Source organism: Tachyglossus aculeatus, chromosome 23 (assembly GCF_015852505.1).
Source record: "Tachyglossus aculeatus isolate mTacAcu1 chromosome 23, mTacAcu1.pri, whole genome shotgun sequence".
NCBI lineage: Eukaryota > Metazoa > Chordata > Mammalia > Monotremata > Tachyglossidae > Tachyglossus > Tachyglossus aculeatus.
Genome location: NC_052088.1, coordinates 1,166,349 through 1,185,456, shown reverse-complemented (window position 1 = coordinate 1,185,456; position 19,108 = coordinate 1,166,349). Strand labels below are relative to the sequence as shown.

Genomic DNA, 19,108 nt, shown 5'->3' with positions numbered 1-19,108 from the left:
ATAATAATTATGGTATTCGTTAAGCGCTTACTATGTGCCAAGAACTGTTCTAAAGGAGAAGGTAGATACGAGTTAATCAGGTTGGACACAGTCAAGTGCTTAGTACAGTGCTCTGCACACAGTAAACGCTCAATAAATACGATTGAATGAATGAATGGCCCACATGGGGCTCGTACTCATAATCTCCTTTTTACAGTTGAGGTAATTAAGGCCCAGAGATGTTACATGAGTTGCCAGCGGTCACACAGCAGACATGTGATAGAGCTGGAATTATTTTCCTGAACTTGGTGCAGTTCAGACATAATTTCCCTTGAAGTATCTTTCATTTCTGCCAGGGTTTACTATCCTCTATGCAGATCGTATAGCATTGAGGAATAACAGAAACTTTACTCGGTGAGCTGGTAGGGATATTCTGAGCAGGTAGAGTTCTCTGTAACCTATAGAGTTTTTTAAACTTTAAAAATAAAGTATAACATGACGAGCTCTTCATAAAATCAATATTGCTGTCTACTCTGCAATCCAAAGACTCTTTCAGTATCAAAGTATCACCATATTTGAATTGCACCTTTGCAGAATTATTGAGTTGATAACAAGAGGCCCCCATTTCGAAGCACGTAAAATATGCTGTATGAGCTGTAGAATTTTCAGGAAAAAAAGCAGGGTGGGAGTTGCTTCGATTTGCCTTGTTTAGCACTTGAAGATTTTCCTCTGGAAGCTTTGAGAGTCAGGGTACTCACATTTTCCAGTGGGAACCCTGGGATGCGTAGGTTGCCTTTCTGTGGATGACTAAAGGAGAAAATGGTGTTACTTCAGGTGCTTAATAAATAGCCTTACTTGATTAATTGTATTTTAACTCATGGTGTAAACTTTCCCTAAAATAAATCCTGATGCAGTATTTTTGGAAAAAATGGATAACTTTGAGATGAAATAGTGCACTTTTTTGCAGTAGATACGCAGATATTTTTGAAAGAAAGCTTGAAATTAGGGAAAATTTGGCTGTGAAAAGCAGCTTTCCTCCTGACCCATTTGTGCTCGGTATTTTTCATATAGATCGTCAGCTGTGAATTTGATGAGTGGGTTTTGGAAAATTAAAATGGGTTCAAACCTGATCCTGAACTCAGCATTGCAATATCCCATTCCTTTTTTTTAATGGTATGTGTTAAGCATTTACTAGGTGCCAGGCACTACACTAAGCACTGAGGTCCCAGAATTGAAGTGAGTTGACCAAGGTCATACAGCAGACAAGTGGCGGAGTTAGGATTAGAACCCAGGCCCTTCTGGCTGCCAGGCCCATGCTCTGTTCACTACGCCAGTTCTCTGCCCACGAGGAGCTATCTAGACTGGGGGAAACGGGCATGAAAGTATTTACGAATAGAGTGGTCATAATAAGGAATTGAACGTAGAACTAAGCGTGTACATCAGGGTGGATGTGGATGAGCATAAATAAGTACATAAATCGTCGTTCTCTCTTCTGGCATGAATCGCTCATGGTTCACCAGAGCAAAACCCGAATGGTAGAATTGGCCGGCGAGCCAGTGATTTGTGAAATTAGTAGGTTTCACTTTTAGTCAGTGGTTTTTTAGCCACCACTCCGTGGAGTCCGTGAACTTTGATCAAAGCTAATGAGCCGTTTGTAAATAGAATAGCCACCGTTCCAATTTTGCGGGCTGCCTCCACTAGGAAAGTTGAAATGGTGTCTGTCCTTGAGTTGACGTTCCTTTTTCTTTTGAATGCCGAGTCCATCAGAAAGAAAACTATTTTTCTTGGCCATCAGCAGGGATGATTTCTGTTCATTGGCTGATATACCTCCACCAACTTGTCCAATCTAGAGGTTCATTCATTCAATCATATTGATTGAGCACTTACTGTGTGCAGAGCACTGTACTAAGCGCTTGGGAAGTACAAGTTGGTAACGTATAGAGATGGTCCCTACCCAATAGCAGGATCACAGTCTAGAAGGGGGAGACAGACTACAAAACAACACATATTAACAAAATAAAATAAAAAGAATAGTAAATATGTACAAGTAAAATAGAGTAATAAATCTGTACAAACATATATACAGGTGCTGTGGGGAGGGGAAGGTGGTAGGGCGAGGGGATGGGGAGGGGGGTGAGGAAAAGGGGGGCTCAGTCTGGGAAGGCCTCCTGGAGGAGGTGAGCTCTCAGTAGGACTTTGAAGGGAGGAAGAGAGCTAGCTTGGCGGATGTGCGGAGGGAGGGCATTCCAGGCCAGGGGGATGACGAGGGCCAGGGGTCGACGGTGGGACAGGTGAGAACGAGGCACAGTGAGGAGGTTAGCCGCAGAGGAGCGGATGGAGATGTCTTGAAGGTAGGAGGAGACATGAGCCTGAAGGGAGGGAGAGAGAGCAGGGGCAGCGGTGTAGATTCGGGTGTCATCAGCGTAGAGATGATAGTTGAAGCCATGGGAGCGAATGAGTTCACCAAGGGAGTGAGTGTAGATAGAGAACAGAAGGGGACCAAGAACTGACCTTTGAGGAACCCCTATAGTAAGGGGATGGGAGGGGGAGGAGGAGCCTGCAAAAGAGGCTGAGAAGAAGTTAGAGCTGATACTTCGTGGCTCGGAGAAAGAGAAAAAGAAAAAGGAATATTTGAGATGGAATCGAGGGGCATTGCTTATGCTTCCTGAGTGAGTCTAAGTAAGGAAGGAGATGCCAGTGATGAAGAGAAAGGGAAACTAGGTGATGTTAAGAATGTCTTAGCCTGGGGCTCTTCCCTGCTTGTCTCATGGACCTGAACTCTCTTTACACAGGTTTCATTGGCTTATATGAAGTGAAAAGTGGTTGATTCCTTTCTGGAAAAAGTGAGCAAAAGGGTGGATATTCCTGATGACCGCCCCCGACCTGCCTCTTTCTTCTCAGCCTCAGTCCCCCACTCTGCCGACCTCCACCTCCCCAACTCATGGACCTCCGAACTCGCCATCTCTGACTGAAACCTCTGAACCCGCCTTCTCTCCCACACCCCTACTTCTTGCAAAACTGTCCTCCCTACTGACAGAGATCTCCAGTTTCCAGGCCCCCTCCACTTATCCCACTGCATTCAGACCCCCTGCCCAACCTCCCCACAACTTGATGTTTTCCGCCGACCAGCTAGATCACCTCCAGAGTTCACTTCCTCCCCTCCTGGGCTCATCATGCAGAGCACTGTTGGCAGAAATCCAGGCAACAAGGCCAACTTTGGCCACTTCAAATTCATCCCCACCTGCTTGAGCTTGTCTCTTGCTTCTGCTCAGCAGTGGATCTTCTCCTCCCTCATCAACTCCCATGCCCGTTGCCCCTACCCAGCCCTGAAATTCTCCCCCCAAACGCCAAGGCCCCAAACCTCACCCGTCTCTCGCCCCGATGACCTCGCCAACTACTTCGTTGGGAGAATTGGTGCAGTCAGATATGATTTCCCTCACCTCCTCAGATCTCTCCCACACCCTCTCATAAACTCTCTCATCCTTTTCCATGGTTCCCCTCTAGACTGTTAGCCCATTGTGGACAGGGAATGTGTCTGTTATATTGTTCTGTTGGACTCTCCCAAGCGCTTAATAGAGAGCTCTGTTCACAGTAAGCTCTCAATAAATACAATCGACCTACTGGTCCCTTATCCGCTTTCAAATTCTTCCCCTTCGACCTGCACCTCAGACACCATCCTTTCTCTCCTTCTGAAAACACCTGCACCTTCAATCCTCAATATTCCCATGTCTCTCATCCTAAAAAAAACCCCATCCACTCCTTTGTACCATCGATCTCTACATTGCCCCATCACTCTCCTCCTCCTAATCCTACCCAAATTCCACAAACAGGACATATAAGCTGGCTGCCTCCACTTCCTCTCCTCCGACCCCCTTCTTGAACCTCCACAGTCTGGCTTCTGCCCCCTCCACTCCGCGGAATCTGCTCTCTCTTAGGTCACCAACAACCTACATTCTCGCCAAATATGGTGGCCTCTAGAATCTCTCAGCTGCCTTTGCCACTGGGGACCACCCCCTTCTCCCAGAAAAATGATCCTAAGCCTGGCTTCACAGTCACTGTCCTCTCCTGGTTCTCCTCCTACCTCTCTGGCCACCCGTCAGCTTCTTTGAGTGGTTCCTCCTCTGCCTCCCACCCCCTAACTATGTGTGTCCCTCAAGGCTTAATTCTCCGTCCCCTTCTCTTTTCCATCTACACTCACACCCTCGGGCAGCTCATCTGCTCCTGTGACTTAGACTGCCAGCTTTATGCCGATGACTCCCAAACCGACCCGCTTCCTTCTCTGCAATCACACATTTTCTCCTTTCTCGATTGATTGATTGATTTCTACCCTATCAATGCAAGCCAGATAGGGAGGGAGGTCCCAGGATGACGTGGCCCCATCTCCAGTCTCCATAGCTCGCTCTGCTGCCCCGATCATTATTCTGAAATGTTCTGCACATGCCTCCCCACTTTCTCAGAACCTCCAGGGTTCTCCAATCCCGCTCCTCATCAAGCCAGAATTGTCAGTCTGAAGGCATTCAGTTCTGTAGACTGGAAGCTTGTTATGGTCAGGGAATATGTCTGCTAATTCTGTTGGATTGTACTCTCCCACGTACTTAGTAGAGTTTGAGTGCTCTGCACTTAGTAAATGCTCAACAAATAATATAATTAATAATAATAATTGTAGTATTTGTTAAGCACCTACTATGTGTCAAGTGTTGTACTGAGCACTGGGGTAGATAGAAACAAATCACGTTGGACACAGTCCCTGTCCTGCAAGGGGCTCCCAGTCTTAATCCCCATTTTACACATGAGGGAACTGAGTTCCAGAGAAGCGAAGTGACTTGCCCAAGGTCACACAGCAGACAAGTGAAGGAGCTGGGGTTAGAGCCCATGATCTTGTGACTCCTAGACCCGTACGCCATCCTGCTTCCCCAAATACCACTCATTGATTGGTTGAGTGAGTTATTGCCCTCCCACCCCCCAATTTAGCCATTTCCTTCTCCTGCTTCAGCTCAGCCCACTTGCTTTACTTTTCTCTAGCCAGTCTACTCACTGGGCATCCTGGAACTCCTTCCCTCTTCACTCTCCTCCTTCTTCAAAGCCCTCTTGAAATCACATCTCTTCCAGGAAGCCCTCACTGACCTCCCCACTGCCTGTCTTTCCCTACTCCAGTCCATACTTCACTCTGCTGCCTGGATCATTTTTCGACAAAAGCGTTCAGTCCATGTCTCCCCACTCCTCAAGAACCTACAGCTGTTGCCCATCCACCTCCACATCAAACAGAAACTCCTCACCTTCGGCTTTAAAGTGCTCAATCGCCTTGCCCCTACCTCTTCTCACTGCTCTTACAACAGCCCAGCCCGTGTACTTTGCTCCTCTAACGTAAACCTACTCACCATAGCTCTATCTCGTCTGTCTCATGTCCTGCCTCTGTTCTGGATCGCCTCCCCTCTTGGTATCCAACAGATGATCACTCTTCTCCCCCTTCAAAATGTTATATAATGATAATAATAATAATAATGATTATGGTATTTGGTAAGTGCTTACTATAAGCCAGGCAGTACTAAGCACTGGGGTAGATACAAGCAAATTGAGTTGGACACAGTCCCTGTCCCCCATGGGGCTCACAGCCTCAATCTCCATGAGGTAACTGAGGCACAGAGAAGTGAAGCAACTTGCCCAAAGACACGCAGCAGCCAAGTGGCAGAGTTGCAATTAGAACCCATGACCTTCTGACGCCCAGGCCCATGCTCTATCCACTACGCCATGCTGCTTCTCGCTTATCTAAGGCCCATCTCCTCTGAGAGGCCTTCCCTGACTAAGCCATCATTTCCTCTTCTCCCACTCTCTCCTGTATCACCCTTGTGCCCTTCATTCACCCCTCCCTCAGCCCCACATTATTTAGATTAACGTCTGTCACCCCCGCTGGACTGTAAGCTTGTGATGAGCAGAGAACGTGTCTACCACTCTGTTGTACTTTCCCAAGCGCTTAGTACAGTCCTCTGCACGCAGTAAGTGCTCAATAAATACGATTTATTGATTGGCGCCCTCCTAAATTAAGCTCCCATCTCCCCACCCTACATGCCTTTCACTCTTCCCCGGCCCCAACTGTAACTTCAGGACTTCTTCATTCCCTAGGCACTTAAGATACTCACACCTTCTCATAGCTCTTATGTACAGATCTTCAGAGTCTTTTATTTTTGCCCACCTGTAATTTATTTTAATCAACGAATCAGTGGTATTTATTGAGTGCTTACTGCATGCAGAGCACTGTAGTAAGCACTTGGGACAGTATAATACAGCAAAGTTGGTAGACATGTCCCCTGCCCACAGTCTAGAGGGACCGTCCGTCTGTCTTACTGTCTGTCTCCCCCATGGGATCTACTCAAGGACAGGGATCGTGTCTGCTAATTTTACTCTAGGGAGAAGCAGCGTGGCTTAGTGGCAAGAGCACAGGCTTGGGAGTCAGAGGTCATGGGTTCTAATCCCTGCTCTGCCACTTGTCTACTGTGTGACCTGGGGCAAGCCACTTAACTTCTCTGGGCCTCAGTTACCTCATCTGTAAAAATGCGGATTAAGACTGTGGGCCCCATGTGTAACAACCTGATTGTCCTGTATCTACCCCAGTGCCTAGAACAGTGCTTGGCTCATAGTAAGTGCTTAACCAATACTGTCATTATTATTATTATTATTATTATTATTATTATTACTACTACTGTATTCTTCCAAGTGTTTATCAGTACAGTGCTCTGCAAGCAGTAAGCACTCAATAAATACCATGGATTGATTAACTGAGATTGTCGGCAGTGGATTGGACAAAGCAGTGTTTGGTTCTGCTTCTTTGTAAGCTGCGTTCGTGCATCCCATGTCCTTGTGAGCCCGTTGCCTGGACTTTTAAAATGTTTAAAGTGTGAAAAGAAAACATGCCATCTTTCGGTGTCACTTAGATCATGGTGTTTAATCAGTTGTTCCAGCAGAAGCCTGATTCTTTGCAATCATTTTTGTCTTGTTGCTGAGCAAAATGCTTTCTTTAAAATCTATCAACCTTATTTACTGTGCTCGTTCTGGCTGCAGAGCGCTGTACTCAGTGATTGGGAAAGTACAGTGCAACAGAGTTGGTAAATGTGATCCCTGCTCACGTGGAGTTTGTAGTCTACTGGGAAGCAGCGTGGCCTAGTGGAAAGAACACAGGTCTGGTAGTCAGAGGACCCGGGTTCTAATCCTGAGCTATGCCACTTGCTTGCTATGTGACCCTGGGCAAGTTACTTCGCTTCTCTGGGGCTCAGTTTCCTCAACTGTAAATGGGGATTCAATATCTGCTCTCCCTCCTATGAGCCCCAAGTGGGGCAGGGACTGTGTCCCACCCGATTAACTTGTATCTTCCCCAGTGCTTAGTACTGTGCTTGACACAGACTAAGTGCTTAACAAATACAAATAAACACACAAAACAAGCAAACAAAAACAAATAAAAACAACAGCAAAACTCCAGATACAGGGGAAAAGCAGTATAGAGGCCCATCCTCTTTGTTGGAGGCTGAACTGGTAATTGGTCAGTCAGAGGTATTCATTGAATGCTTACTGGGAGCAGAGCACTGTACTAAGCGCTTGGGAGCATACAGTTTAACAATATTACAGACACATTCCCTGCCCACAACAATCTCATAGTCTAGAGGGAGAGACAGGGATTAATATCCACAACAATCTCATAATCTAGAGGGAGAGACAGGCATTAATATAGACAAATGAATTACAGACATGTATGTAAGTGCTGTGGGGCTGGGATGGGGGATGAATAAAGGGAGCAAGTCAGAGTGACACAGAAGGGGGTTGAAGAAAAGGAAAAGAGAGCTTAGCCAGGGAAGGCCTCTTGGAGGAGATGTGCCTTCAAAAAAGCTTTGAAGCAGGGAAGAGTAATTGTCTGTTGGATATGAGGAGGGAGTGCAATCCAGGCCAGAGGCAGGAAGTGGATGAGGGGTCGGTGGCGAGGTCGAGGCACAGTGAGAAGATTGGTGTTAGAGAAGCGAAGTTATAGAGGAGAATTATAGAGGAGAGTAGTGAGGTGTGGTAGAAGGGGGTGAGTTGATGGAGTGCTTCAAAGCCAGTGGTGAGGAGTTTCTGTTTGATGCAGAGGTGTATGGACAACCATTGGAAGTTCTTGAAGAGTGAGGAAACATGTCCTGAGTGTTTTTGTAGAAAAATGATCCGGGCAGCAGAGTGAAGTGGTGAGTGGAATGGTGAGAGTCAGGAGACTGGGAGGTCAGCAAGGAGACTGATACAGTAATCAAGGTGGGATAGGATAAGTAATTGGATAAACGTGGAAGCTGTTTGGATGGAGAGGAAGGGGCGGACTTTAGCGATGTCATGAAGGTGGAACCGACAGGATTTAGTGACGGATTGAATGTGGTGGTTGAATGAGAGAGAGGAGTCAAAGATAACGCCAAGGTTACGGGTGGTTCTTCCCTGGGGCATTTTCGAGTAAGGCGGGAGACCCAGAAACTATTATTTCTTAGGAAAATAGACAGTAAAATCTCTGTGGGCAGGGAACACGTCCACCAATTCTGTTGAATTTTATTCTCCTCAGGTGGTTAGTACAGTGCTCTTCACACAATAAGTGCTCAGTAACTACAATTGATTGATTGAAAATGGAGGTGTTCCTTTCACGTCCAACTAGAGAAGAGCAGCATGGTCTAGTGGAAAGAGGACGGGCCTGGGAGTCAGAGGACTTGGGTTCATTCATTCATTCATTCATTCAATCATATTTATTGAGCACTTTGTGCAGGGCCCTCTACTAAGCATTTGGGAGAGTGCAATACAATGATAAACAGTCACATTCCCTGCCCACAGTGAGTTTACAGCCTAGAGGGGGGGAGACAGACATTCAGTAAATAAATTACAGATATCAATCAATCAATCAATCGTATTTATTGAGCGCTTACTGTGTGCAGAGCACTGTACTAAGCGCTTGGGAAGTACAAGTTGGCAACATATAGAGACAGTCCCTACCCAACAGTGGGCTCACAGTCTAAAAGGGGGAGACAGAGAACAAAACCAAACATACTAACAAAATAAAATAGAATAGATATGTACAAGTAAAATAAATAAATAAACAGAGTAATAAATATGTACAAACATATATACATATATACAGGTGCTGTGGGGAAGGGAAGGAGGTAAGATGGGGGGGATGGAGAGGGAGACGATGGGGAGAGGAAGGAAGGGGCTCAGTCTGGGAAGGTCTCCTGGAGTAGGTGAGCTCTCAGTAGGGCCTTGAAGGGAGGAAGAGAGCTAGCTTGGCGGATGGGCAGAGGGAGGGCATTCCAGGCCCGGGGGATGACATGGGCTGGGGGTCGATGGCGGTTCAGGTAAGAACGAGGTACGGTGAGGAGATTAGCGGCAGAGGAGCGGAGGGTGCGGGGTTGGCTGTAGAAGGAGAGAAGGGAGGTGAGGTAGGAGGGGGCGAGATGATGGAGAGCCTTGAAGCCCAGGGTGAGGAGTTTCTGCCTGATGCGCAGATTGATTGGTAGCCATTGGAGATTTGTACATCAGTGCTGTGGGGCTGAGAGGGAAGATGAACAAAGTGAGCAAGTCAGAGTGATGCGGAAGTGAGTGGGAAAAGAGGAAAGGAGGGCTTGGTCAGGGAAGGCCTCTTGGAGGAGATATGCCTTCAGTCAGTCTTTGGGAGATAGGGGGGAGAGTAATCGTCTGTTAGATTTGAGGGAGGAGGGCGTTCCAGACCAGAGGCAGGATGTGGGCAAGGGGTTGGTGGCGAGATAGATGAGATCGAGGCCCAGTGAGAAGGTTGGCATTAGAGGAGTGGGCTGGGTTGGAGTAGGAGAGGAGCGAGGTGAACTAGGAGGGGCCAAGATGATTGACTGCTTTAAAGCCAATGTAGAGGAGTTTTTGTTTGAGCAGAGGTGGGATGGGCAACCACTGGAGTTTCTTGAGGAGTGGGGGGACATGTCGTGAATGTTTTCGTAGAAAAATGATTTGGGCAGCAGAGTGAAGTATGGACTGGAGTGGGGAGAGACAGGAGGCTGGGAGGTCAGAATGGAGGATGACGCAGTAATCCCGGCGGGATAGGATGAGCGATTGCATTAACGTGGTAGCAGTTTGGATGGAGAGGAAAGGGCGGATTTTAGTGATGTTGTGAAAATGAGACCTGCAGGATTTAGTGATGGATTGAATATGTGGATTGAATGAGAGACAGGAGTCAAGAATAACGCCAAGGTTACGGGCTTGTGAGATAGAAAGGATGGTGGTACTATGTACAGAGATGGGAAAGTCAGAGGGAGGATAGGATTTGGGTGGGAAGATAAGGAGCTCCGTTTGGGACATGTTAAGCTTGAGGTGATGGGAGGACATCCAAATAGCGATGTCTTGAAGGAAGTAGGAAATGCGAGATTGCTGAAAGGGAGAGAGATCAGAAATGCGAGATTGCTGAGAGGGAGAGAGATCGGGGTGGAGATGTAAATTTGGATATCATCCGTATGGGGATCGTAGCTGAAACCATGGGAGCAAAGTAGTTCTCCAAGGGAGTGGGTGAAGATGGAGAATAGAAAGGGACCCAGAATAGATGCTTGAGGGACCCCCTCAGTAAGGGGGTGGGAGACAGAGGAGGAGTCTGCAAAGGAGACTGAGAATGAGTGGTCAGAAAGCTAAGAGGAGAACCAAGAGAGGACAGCGTCAGTGAAGCCAAGGTTGGATAATGTTTCCGGGAGAGGGGGATGGTCGACAGTGTTGAAGGCTGCCGAGAGGTCGCAGAGGATTAGAATGGGTTAGAGGCCATTGGATTTAGCACGGATCATTGGTGACCTTTGAGAGGGCAGTTTCTGTGGAGCAAAGGGGAAGGAAGCCAGATTGGAGGGGGTCAAGGAGAGAATTGGAGGAGAGGAATTTGAGACAACAGGTTTAGAAGAGGAGTTTGGAGAGGAATGGTAGGTGGGAGATTCGGTGGTAACTGGAGGGGGAGCCATGGGGTCAAGGGAGAGGTTTTTTAGGATAGGGGAGACATGGCCATGTTTGAAAGCAACGGGGAAGAAACCATTGGTGAGGGTTCTAATCCCTGCTCTGCCAAATTTTTGCTGGGTGACCTTGGATAAGTCACTTCACTTCTCCGTGCTTCAGTTCTCCTGTTCTCCCTCCTACTTAGACTGCGAGCCCCATGCGGGACAGGGACTGTTCAACCTAATTCACCTAATTCTACCCCAGCGCTTGGAACAAGTGCTTGACACTTAATAAGTACTCAACAAATACAGTTAAAAAAAGGCTTCGGCAGAATTTCCACCGAAGTGGCAAAAATGGAGAGATCTGCCATAAGGAAGTCTGTTACATAACCATCATTCTGAACGGCTGCAGGCTGTGTATTCGTTTATTGGCAGGTAATAATGAAAAAACTTCGAAAAGGTTGGGGAGCGGGGTATGTAGCATCCTGTCTCCACATTTTACAAAGTCAACTGAGAACTTGGATGGATAAATAATTTACATGGCTCTTTCTCCATTTGCTTCCAGATTGACCCAGAGTTGGAAGAAAAGCTGAAAAGAAATAAGGTGTCTTTGGAATCTGAATATGAGGTACAGTATGCTTTTTATTCAACAAGGCAGCTTGTCTGGTTCCTAACCATTCTGGCAAATGGCAGGGTGGGTTTAGCCTTTAGCTAAACTTAGACCAGCCTCCCTCTGCCTCTGCTCATTTTTCTTCCAAACCAAACCTTTTATTTTGGGGTTATGGCTTTTTGAACAAATGGGTCTTCTTTTTAGAAAGAGCTTCTTTGAGATCTAATGAGCAAATGCAGTTACCAATATATTTTACTAGTCTGGTGGTTCCCCAGGCCTGTTAAAGAGGAATTAATTCAAGTCTGAGATTCTGCCTATACGTGTGTGTATAAATATATATAGCTCTGTTCAAAATCTCATCCAAATCTCCCTGGTGTGGAAAAGGAAAAAGCAAATAAAGCAGTTGAATTGAACTAATTGGAAGCAAGGTTTTCACATTCAGTATTCCCTCTCTCCCCCTGCTTGTATCCTTAAATGATTTTGCTCTGAGTTATTTCAGACTGTGCTTCAATGTCTTGAGCCTGAATGGAAAAACCCAGCCCAAAATCCACAGTGTTTTTTACAAATGTGCAAGGCTGTCAACCTTTTCGGAGTCATTTATCCTGGGTTGTCCATCACAAACTCCGTAGCTTTGCTCCGATGTATTCAGTGTGAGGGACCCACAATGAAATGAAAAGGACATCCTTCCCCTTCTTTAAATCGCAAGTGTAAACCACACCCTGAGAATAGCAGCTCTGGTTTTGCTTTGCTGTCTGTCTCCCCGCTTCTAGACTGTGAGCCTGTTCTTGGGTAGGGACTGTCTCTGTATGTTGCCAACTCGTACTTCCCAAGCACTTTGTACAGTGCTCTGCACACAGTAAGCGCTCAATAAATACGATTGAATCAATGAGTGGTGTGCTCCCACTAAAGGCAGGGTTTTGTGAGCTCCCAGAATTTGAATGAGCAGGACGTGGGTTCTAATCCCAGCTCGGCCACTTTTCTGCTGGGTGACTTTGGGCAAGTCAATTTACTTCTCTGTGCCTCCGTTACCTCATTTATAAAATGGGGATTAAGACTGTGACCCCCTCCCATGCGGAACAGGGACTGTATCCAACCTGGTTAGCTTGTATGTACTCCAGTGCTTAGAACAGTGCTTGGCACATAGTAAGCGCTTAACAAATACCATTATTATTATTGATGGTCAGAAAGGAATCATCATCATCATCCCATCACAAAGTAACTCACAGTCAGGATTTTTTTTTAATGGTATTTGTTAAGCACCTGTTCTATGCCAGACACTGTACTAAGCAATGTGGTAGATACATGCTAATCAGGTTGGACACAGTCCATGTCCCGTGTGGCACTCACAGTCTTAGTCTCCCTTTCCCAATATCCCACAAATCCTGCCAGCTATAATAGGCCCAGTGTGAAAATAACTCCAGAGAGGCTCCATCTGGCTAAACGAACCTCATTGCAACACTTCCGGCAGGCCCCCACAACAGAAGCTGGGGTGTATGGGTAATGAGCATACGCTCACCTGTCCTCAAAGCAGAAGCAATCTGGGCCACACTGGCTTCAGAAAGTGTCTGGAGGAAACACAATCTTCAACTTGAGCCACCGTCAGTGGAATGATGGAAGCAACGTGGCCTAGTGGATAGAGCCCGGGCCTGGGAGGTGGAGGACCTGGGTTCGAATCCTCGCTCGGGCACTTTCTGCCATGCGACCGTAGGCAGGTCATTTCACTTCTCTGGGCCTCGGTAACTTCATCTGGAAAATGGGGGTTAAGACTGTGAGCCCTTTGTGGGGCAGGGACTGTGTCCAACCTGATTAGTTTGCATCTACCACAGTGTTTAGTATAGTGCCTGGCACTGAATACTAAAAAACAGAAAGGCTAAAGGGGAGCCTGTGAACTTAAGATGGGCGGCCAGGCCTCTTGGAGAGTCTGTGATTACCGGTAGTGGTGTAGTTACCTGTTTGGGATTTCAGTTTATTGAGTGCTTCCTGTGTGCAGGGCACTGTACAAAGCACTTGGGAGAACACAGTGCAACAGAGTTGGTAGACACATTCCCTGCCCACAATGAGCTTATAGTCTAGAGGGCCAGAGAAGCAGCAAAGCTGGGCCGCTTCCAAATCCGCTTTTGCGTTTGGATTCTAGGAGGAGTGGAGAATAGTTTCCAAGAGAGGGTGATGCAAAGAATTTGTGTTCCCCCTTTTCTTACCTCTCTTATGATTGACAATTTTCCCCCCATTTCACTTAAAGTCAGCAAGCAGCACAGATTCTGCGGTCTTATTCCTCTCTCCCACTACACTGTGGAATCCCCATTGGGTAGATTATTAAAATAAATGATCCCACATCTCCATTTCTCGACAAATTGGGATATTCTGGATTGCTACTTCTCAGCCAGAAAGAGACACTTCTGTATTTGGAGATCCCTGGTGAAAGGTGTCACATGAATGCAAAATATTATGAAATAGATGCCAGTTAAGAACCTAAGAAGCGGTCAGCAGTCGCCAGTTTCCAAAATCTGGTGTCTCGGAAGGAATGACACCCAATGAAGGACAGTTCAATCAATCAATCGGTGAGCACTTATCCTGTGTAGAGCACTGTACTAGGTGCTTGGTAGCATCTAGTACAACAGAGTTGGCAGACATGCCCTCTGCCCACAGGGAGCTTAGTCTAGCAGAGAAAAAAGTGACAATTGTTCAAATTTGTGACCAAAGTTTGCTGGTTTGATTGGTGCTAAGGCCCTGTTCATTCGTTCATTCATTCAGTCGTATTTATTGAGTGCTTACTATGTGCAGAGCACTGTACTAAGTGCTTGGAAGAGTCCAATACAACAGAGTCGGTAGACACATTCCCTGCCCATAACGAGCTCTTTTGACTCTCCTCTGAGAATTCTCCTGTCTCTTTGTGTGCCGAGTTGTGCTCGAAGGAACTGAATATCAATGTTTCCCACATTTTTCAAGCTCACCCATTCATTTTTAAAATTTTTTTTTAATGGTGGTTGTGTGCTTACTATGTGCCAGGCACTGTTCTAAGCACTGGGGTAGATACAAAGTAGTCAGGTTAGGCACAGTCCATATCCCACATGAGGCTCACAGCCTTCATCCCCATTTTACAGATGAGGTAATTGAGGCACGGGTCAGTGAAGCAACTTGCCCAAGGTGACACAGCAGATAAGTGGCGGAGATGGGATTAGAACCGAGGTTCTTCTGGCTCCCAGGCCTGGGCTCTATCCAGTGTCTTCACAGACAACCAGAGGGTTTGAACGTCTGTTATTCCCATTTGACTCATCCTCCCCATTTCTCTAATTGAGGCCGGATTCATGTTAATGTAACTGGGCCTTATTCTTCTTAATACATTCAAAGTCCAGAACAAGATCAGATAGAATAGGTCTTGAATTGTTTTTTGAAAACATGGGGTTAAAAAAAAACAGCTATTCAATGTCCTGTTTCAGAGGCACCAATGTGCCGTGTTTTCTTTGCTTAGTTTAAGTGACCCTGCTGCTAAAAGATCTTGATGATGATGATGATGATATTTGTTAAGTGCTTACTATGTGTCAAGCACTGTTCTAAGCACTGGGGTAGATACAAGCTAATCAGGTTTGACACAGTCCCAGAGTCCCACATGGGGCTCACAGCCTGAATCCCCATTTTACAGATGAGGTAACAGGCCCAGAGAAATGAAGTGACTTGCCCAAAGTCACATAGCAGGCAAGTGGCAGAGCTGGGTTTAGAACGCAGGTCCTTCTGACTCCCGGCCAGCCCAGGCTCTATCCGATTAGGCCACACTGCTTCCCTAGAACTTAGAACTCTTTAGACTGACTGTAGGGGTACCCCCCGGAACCTAGTATGAATTTTATCTCCTTCTCGCTCTGAGCAGCCTAAAGTAACCCTGAGCCAAAGAGTTTTTCAAGAAAGTCGATTGTTTGGGACAGATCTCTGCTTGTCTTGTATAACATCCTTCCCCTCCCCAGAATACAGTTGTGTGGTGTTTGTTGACCAGAAGGAACGTTGATTCCACATTGTATATGTTTCCCCATCCTCCAGACCTTTCTGCCACCCAGAATTCCCAGTTCCATCCCAATTCCATACCGGGACAGGGCTTTGGATTGGCCCTGCCTCCTTTGCTTTACATAAAACTTTAAGACTCTTGAAAAAATCTGTTTCTCTGCCTTACTCTTTCCTGCTCTGTGAGATCATTAATAGTAAAGACCCACAGGTGCCTCTTTGGGAATTGGGTCAGAGCCTGAAATTCCGTAGATGCCAGGATTGTTATTCCTTGGTGTCTGTGAAAATCCAGTGATTTGCTGACCGAGACTGTAAGCTCACTGTGGGCAGTGAACATTTCTGCTAACTCTGTTTTATTGTACTTTCCCAAGCACTTAGTGCAGTCCTCTGCCCACAATAAGTGTTCAATAAATACCAATGATGATGATCATGAGAGCCAGGCACCAGCTCGGAATCACACTTACCGGTGAATTCTCAAGAAGGAACCCGTGCTTTGTCAGTTAGCCTGGTTTGCATCTCACGTTCTATTTCCAGGTCAGCAGAGGAGGTTAGGAATAAAAGGCAATAATAATAATAATTATGGTATTTGTTAAGCGTTTACTATGTGCCCAGCACTGTTCTAAGCACTGGAATTGATACAAGATAGTCAGGTTGTCCGCCGTGGGGCTCACAGTCTTAATCCCCATTTTCCAGATGAGGTAACTGAGGCTCAGAGAAGTGAAGTGACTTGACCAAGGTCACACAGCAGACAAGTGGAGGACCGGGATTAGAACCATGACCTTCTGACTCGCAGGCCCATGCTCTATCCACTACTCCATGCTGCTTCTCATAGTGATGGGATTTGTTAAGTGCTTACTATGTGCCAAGCACTGTTCTAAGCACTGGGGTAGATAAAAGGTTCTCAGATGGTCTCACTTGGGGCTCACACTCTTAATCCACATTTTACAGATGAGGTAACTGAGGTCTAGAGAAGTTAAATGACTTGCCCAAAGTCACACAGATGACAAGTGGCGGAGGCGGGATTAGAACCCATGATCTCTGAATCCCAAGCCCTGTGCTCTTTCCACTAAGCCACGCTGCTTAGTAGAAACATAGGAAAAGTAAAATTTAAATTAGATAGGAGCCAGCTAGAGAGGGCAGTGCGTTGGAACAGGGAGTGGGTAGGGTGGATTTTTGTGAAGTGACTTGCCCAAGGTCTCACACAGCGGTTGAGAAGTGTCTCCTTGGGAAGTCTGTTGTGAAGAATCAGCTGTCTGCAGATGTGAGATTCTACTCTTTCTTGAAAGAGATTGCATAATATGTATTTGACACCAAGTTAGGCCAAGTTAGAAGCAGCGTGGTTCAGTGGAAAGAACACGGGCTTTGGAGTCAGAGGTCATGGGCTCAAATCCCAGCTCCACCACTTGTCAGCTGTGTGACTTTGGGCAAGTCACTTCACTTCTCTGTGCCTCAGTGACCTCATCTGTAAAATGGGGATTAAGACTGTGAGCCCCACGTGGGACAACCTGATTACCTTGTAACCTCCCCAGAGCTTAGAACAGTGCTTTGCACATAGTAAGTGCTTAATAAATGTCATTATTATTATTATTATCATCATTATTATTATTATCCATACCTGATTCATTCAGGAGCTTACAGGCTATGGTTTTGATTTTTTTAATGGTATTTGTTAAGTGCTTACTCTGTTCCAGGCACTGTACTAAGCGCTGGGGTAGATACAGATTAATCACGTTGGCCACAATCCATGTCCCATATGGGGCTAGCATTCTTCACCCCCATTTCACAGTGAAGTGACTTGCCCAAGGTCACATAGCAACAAACTTTTTGGGACAAACAGCTTTCAATGGTGCCTCCCCAGAAAATGTTTGGGAGAGAGGGTGTGAAGGGATGTGGAGTAGTGGAGGGAGAGGGTCATTGTGACACATACTATCTAAGGAAATAGACTGTAAGCTCATTGTGGGCAGAGAACATGTCTACCAACTCTGTTGTATTGGACTCTCCTAGAGCTTAGTATAGTGCTCTGCTCCCAGTAAGCGCTCAATAAATACCATTGATGATGATGATGATGGACTGTAAGACTCCGGACTTATTGTGGGCAGGGATTGTTACTGTTTATTGTTGTATTGTACTTTCCCAAGCGCTTATTACAGTGCTCTGCACACAGTAAGCACTCAATAAATACGATTGAATGAATGACGGTGGTAGTCATCTAAAATACTAAGACAAGAAGGAAAGCTTTGTGAGCCAAACAGTATGTAATCCTCTCAAACTTGGCTTTTACATTTTCCAGAATTTTCACGCACACCAAGCTCTGCAGTTTGGAGGTGTTTCCAGGCCTGTAATGTGTAGATCAACTCTGATTAAATCTGCTCGGTGATACGCAGTAAGGCATTTCTGCCTTCCCCATTTCTCCTTCACCCTGACGTTCTCGTCAGCCTCGGCAAAATCGCCGGAGGTTTATGATGCAGTTTTCCCGTTCAGGGCATCAGTACTGGTTCTAAGAGAGTTAAAAGCTACAAATTAAAGTGCTGTTTTAAACCCCGGGCCTTTTTCAACATTTTCTTTTGAGATCTTGTTTGAATTCAGCAGGTTTTCATTTTCATCTGAATTAAATCTACCCAAGGGCTTAATAGCCTAACAGGATTAAAGGAAAATTTAAAACATGCATGTTGAGCCAAAAGTGTGGTTTATTCAGATATTTTTTGAGACACCTTGAGAACCCTAACAGACACCCTTTAAATCAATCAATCGTATGTATCAAGAGCTAACCGTGGGCAGAACAGTGAACTGAGCGCTTGGAAGAGTACGACACAACAGTATAACAGATTCCCTGGCCACAATGAGCTTACAGTCTAGAAGAATTGGACATTATAAAGAATCAGCGAGGCTGCCAGGAGATGTGAGATTCTAATCTTGCCTGAAAGGGACTGCATATTTGGCACTGTTAAGTGTCCAGACCTGATCCTTTAGGAGCTTACAGACTAGTTTTTTGTTGTTGTTATTTGGTGTTTTTTTATGGTATTTAAGTACTTATTATGTGCCAGGCCCTGTACTAATCATTGGGGTAGATACAAGTTAATCAGGTTGGTCACAGTCCCTGTCCTACATGGGGCTCCCAATCTTAATCCCCATTTTACAGATGAGGGAACCGAGGCACAGAGACGTGAAGTGACTTTCCCAAGGTCACAGAGTGGACAGGCGGTGGAGCCGGGGTTCGAACGCGGGTCCTGTTGCCATCCAGGCCCGGGCTCTATCCACCGGGCCACGCTGCCTCTGTGTTATCGAGAAATGTACATCTCCTTGGGTGCTGAGGAAACACAGTGGTCTGGGCCTTGCATCTGCCCCTTCTCTTCAGACCATCCGCTCTGAGCCTTTTTGCCTCTACAGAAGCTGGATTGTCTCCTAACCATCCCGTTTACGTGAACAAGAGTAACTCCGGTGACTCGAGTAGTGTAGAGTGACAAGGGATGGAATGTGATGGGCCTTTATGCCCGGACTCCATTTTGTCCGGCCAAGCTGCCATTTCCTCAGAGCAGGCACATCACGGATCCTCCTCTGCTTTGTCTCATCCTGTCCAGGTGTCTGTCCTTTCCAGGAGTTTGGT

The 19,108-nt window shown here is 46.3% G+C and overlaps 1 protein-coding gene across 1 annotated transcript in view; it reads left to right on the top strand.

Annotated features, from left to right (window-relative positions):
* LOC119944515 (cytochrome c oxidase assembly protein COX16 homolog, mitochondrial-like) overlaps window positions 1–19,108 on the top strand; it is a 54,367-nt gene that overhangs the window by 27,634 nt on the left and 7,625 nt on the right. The window contains exon 3 of the mRNA XM_038765464.1: window positions 11,470–11,532. Coding sequence (XP_038621392.1) covers window positions 11,470–11,532 — 63 coding nt within the window. The remainder of the gene's footprint in view (window positions 1–11,469; window positions 11,533–19,108) is intronic.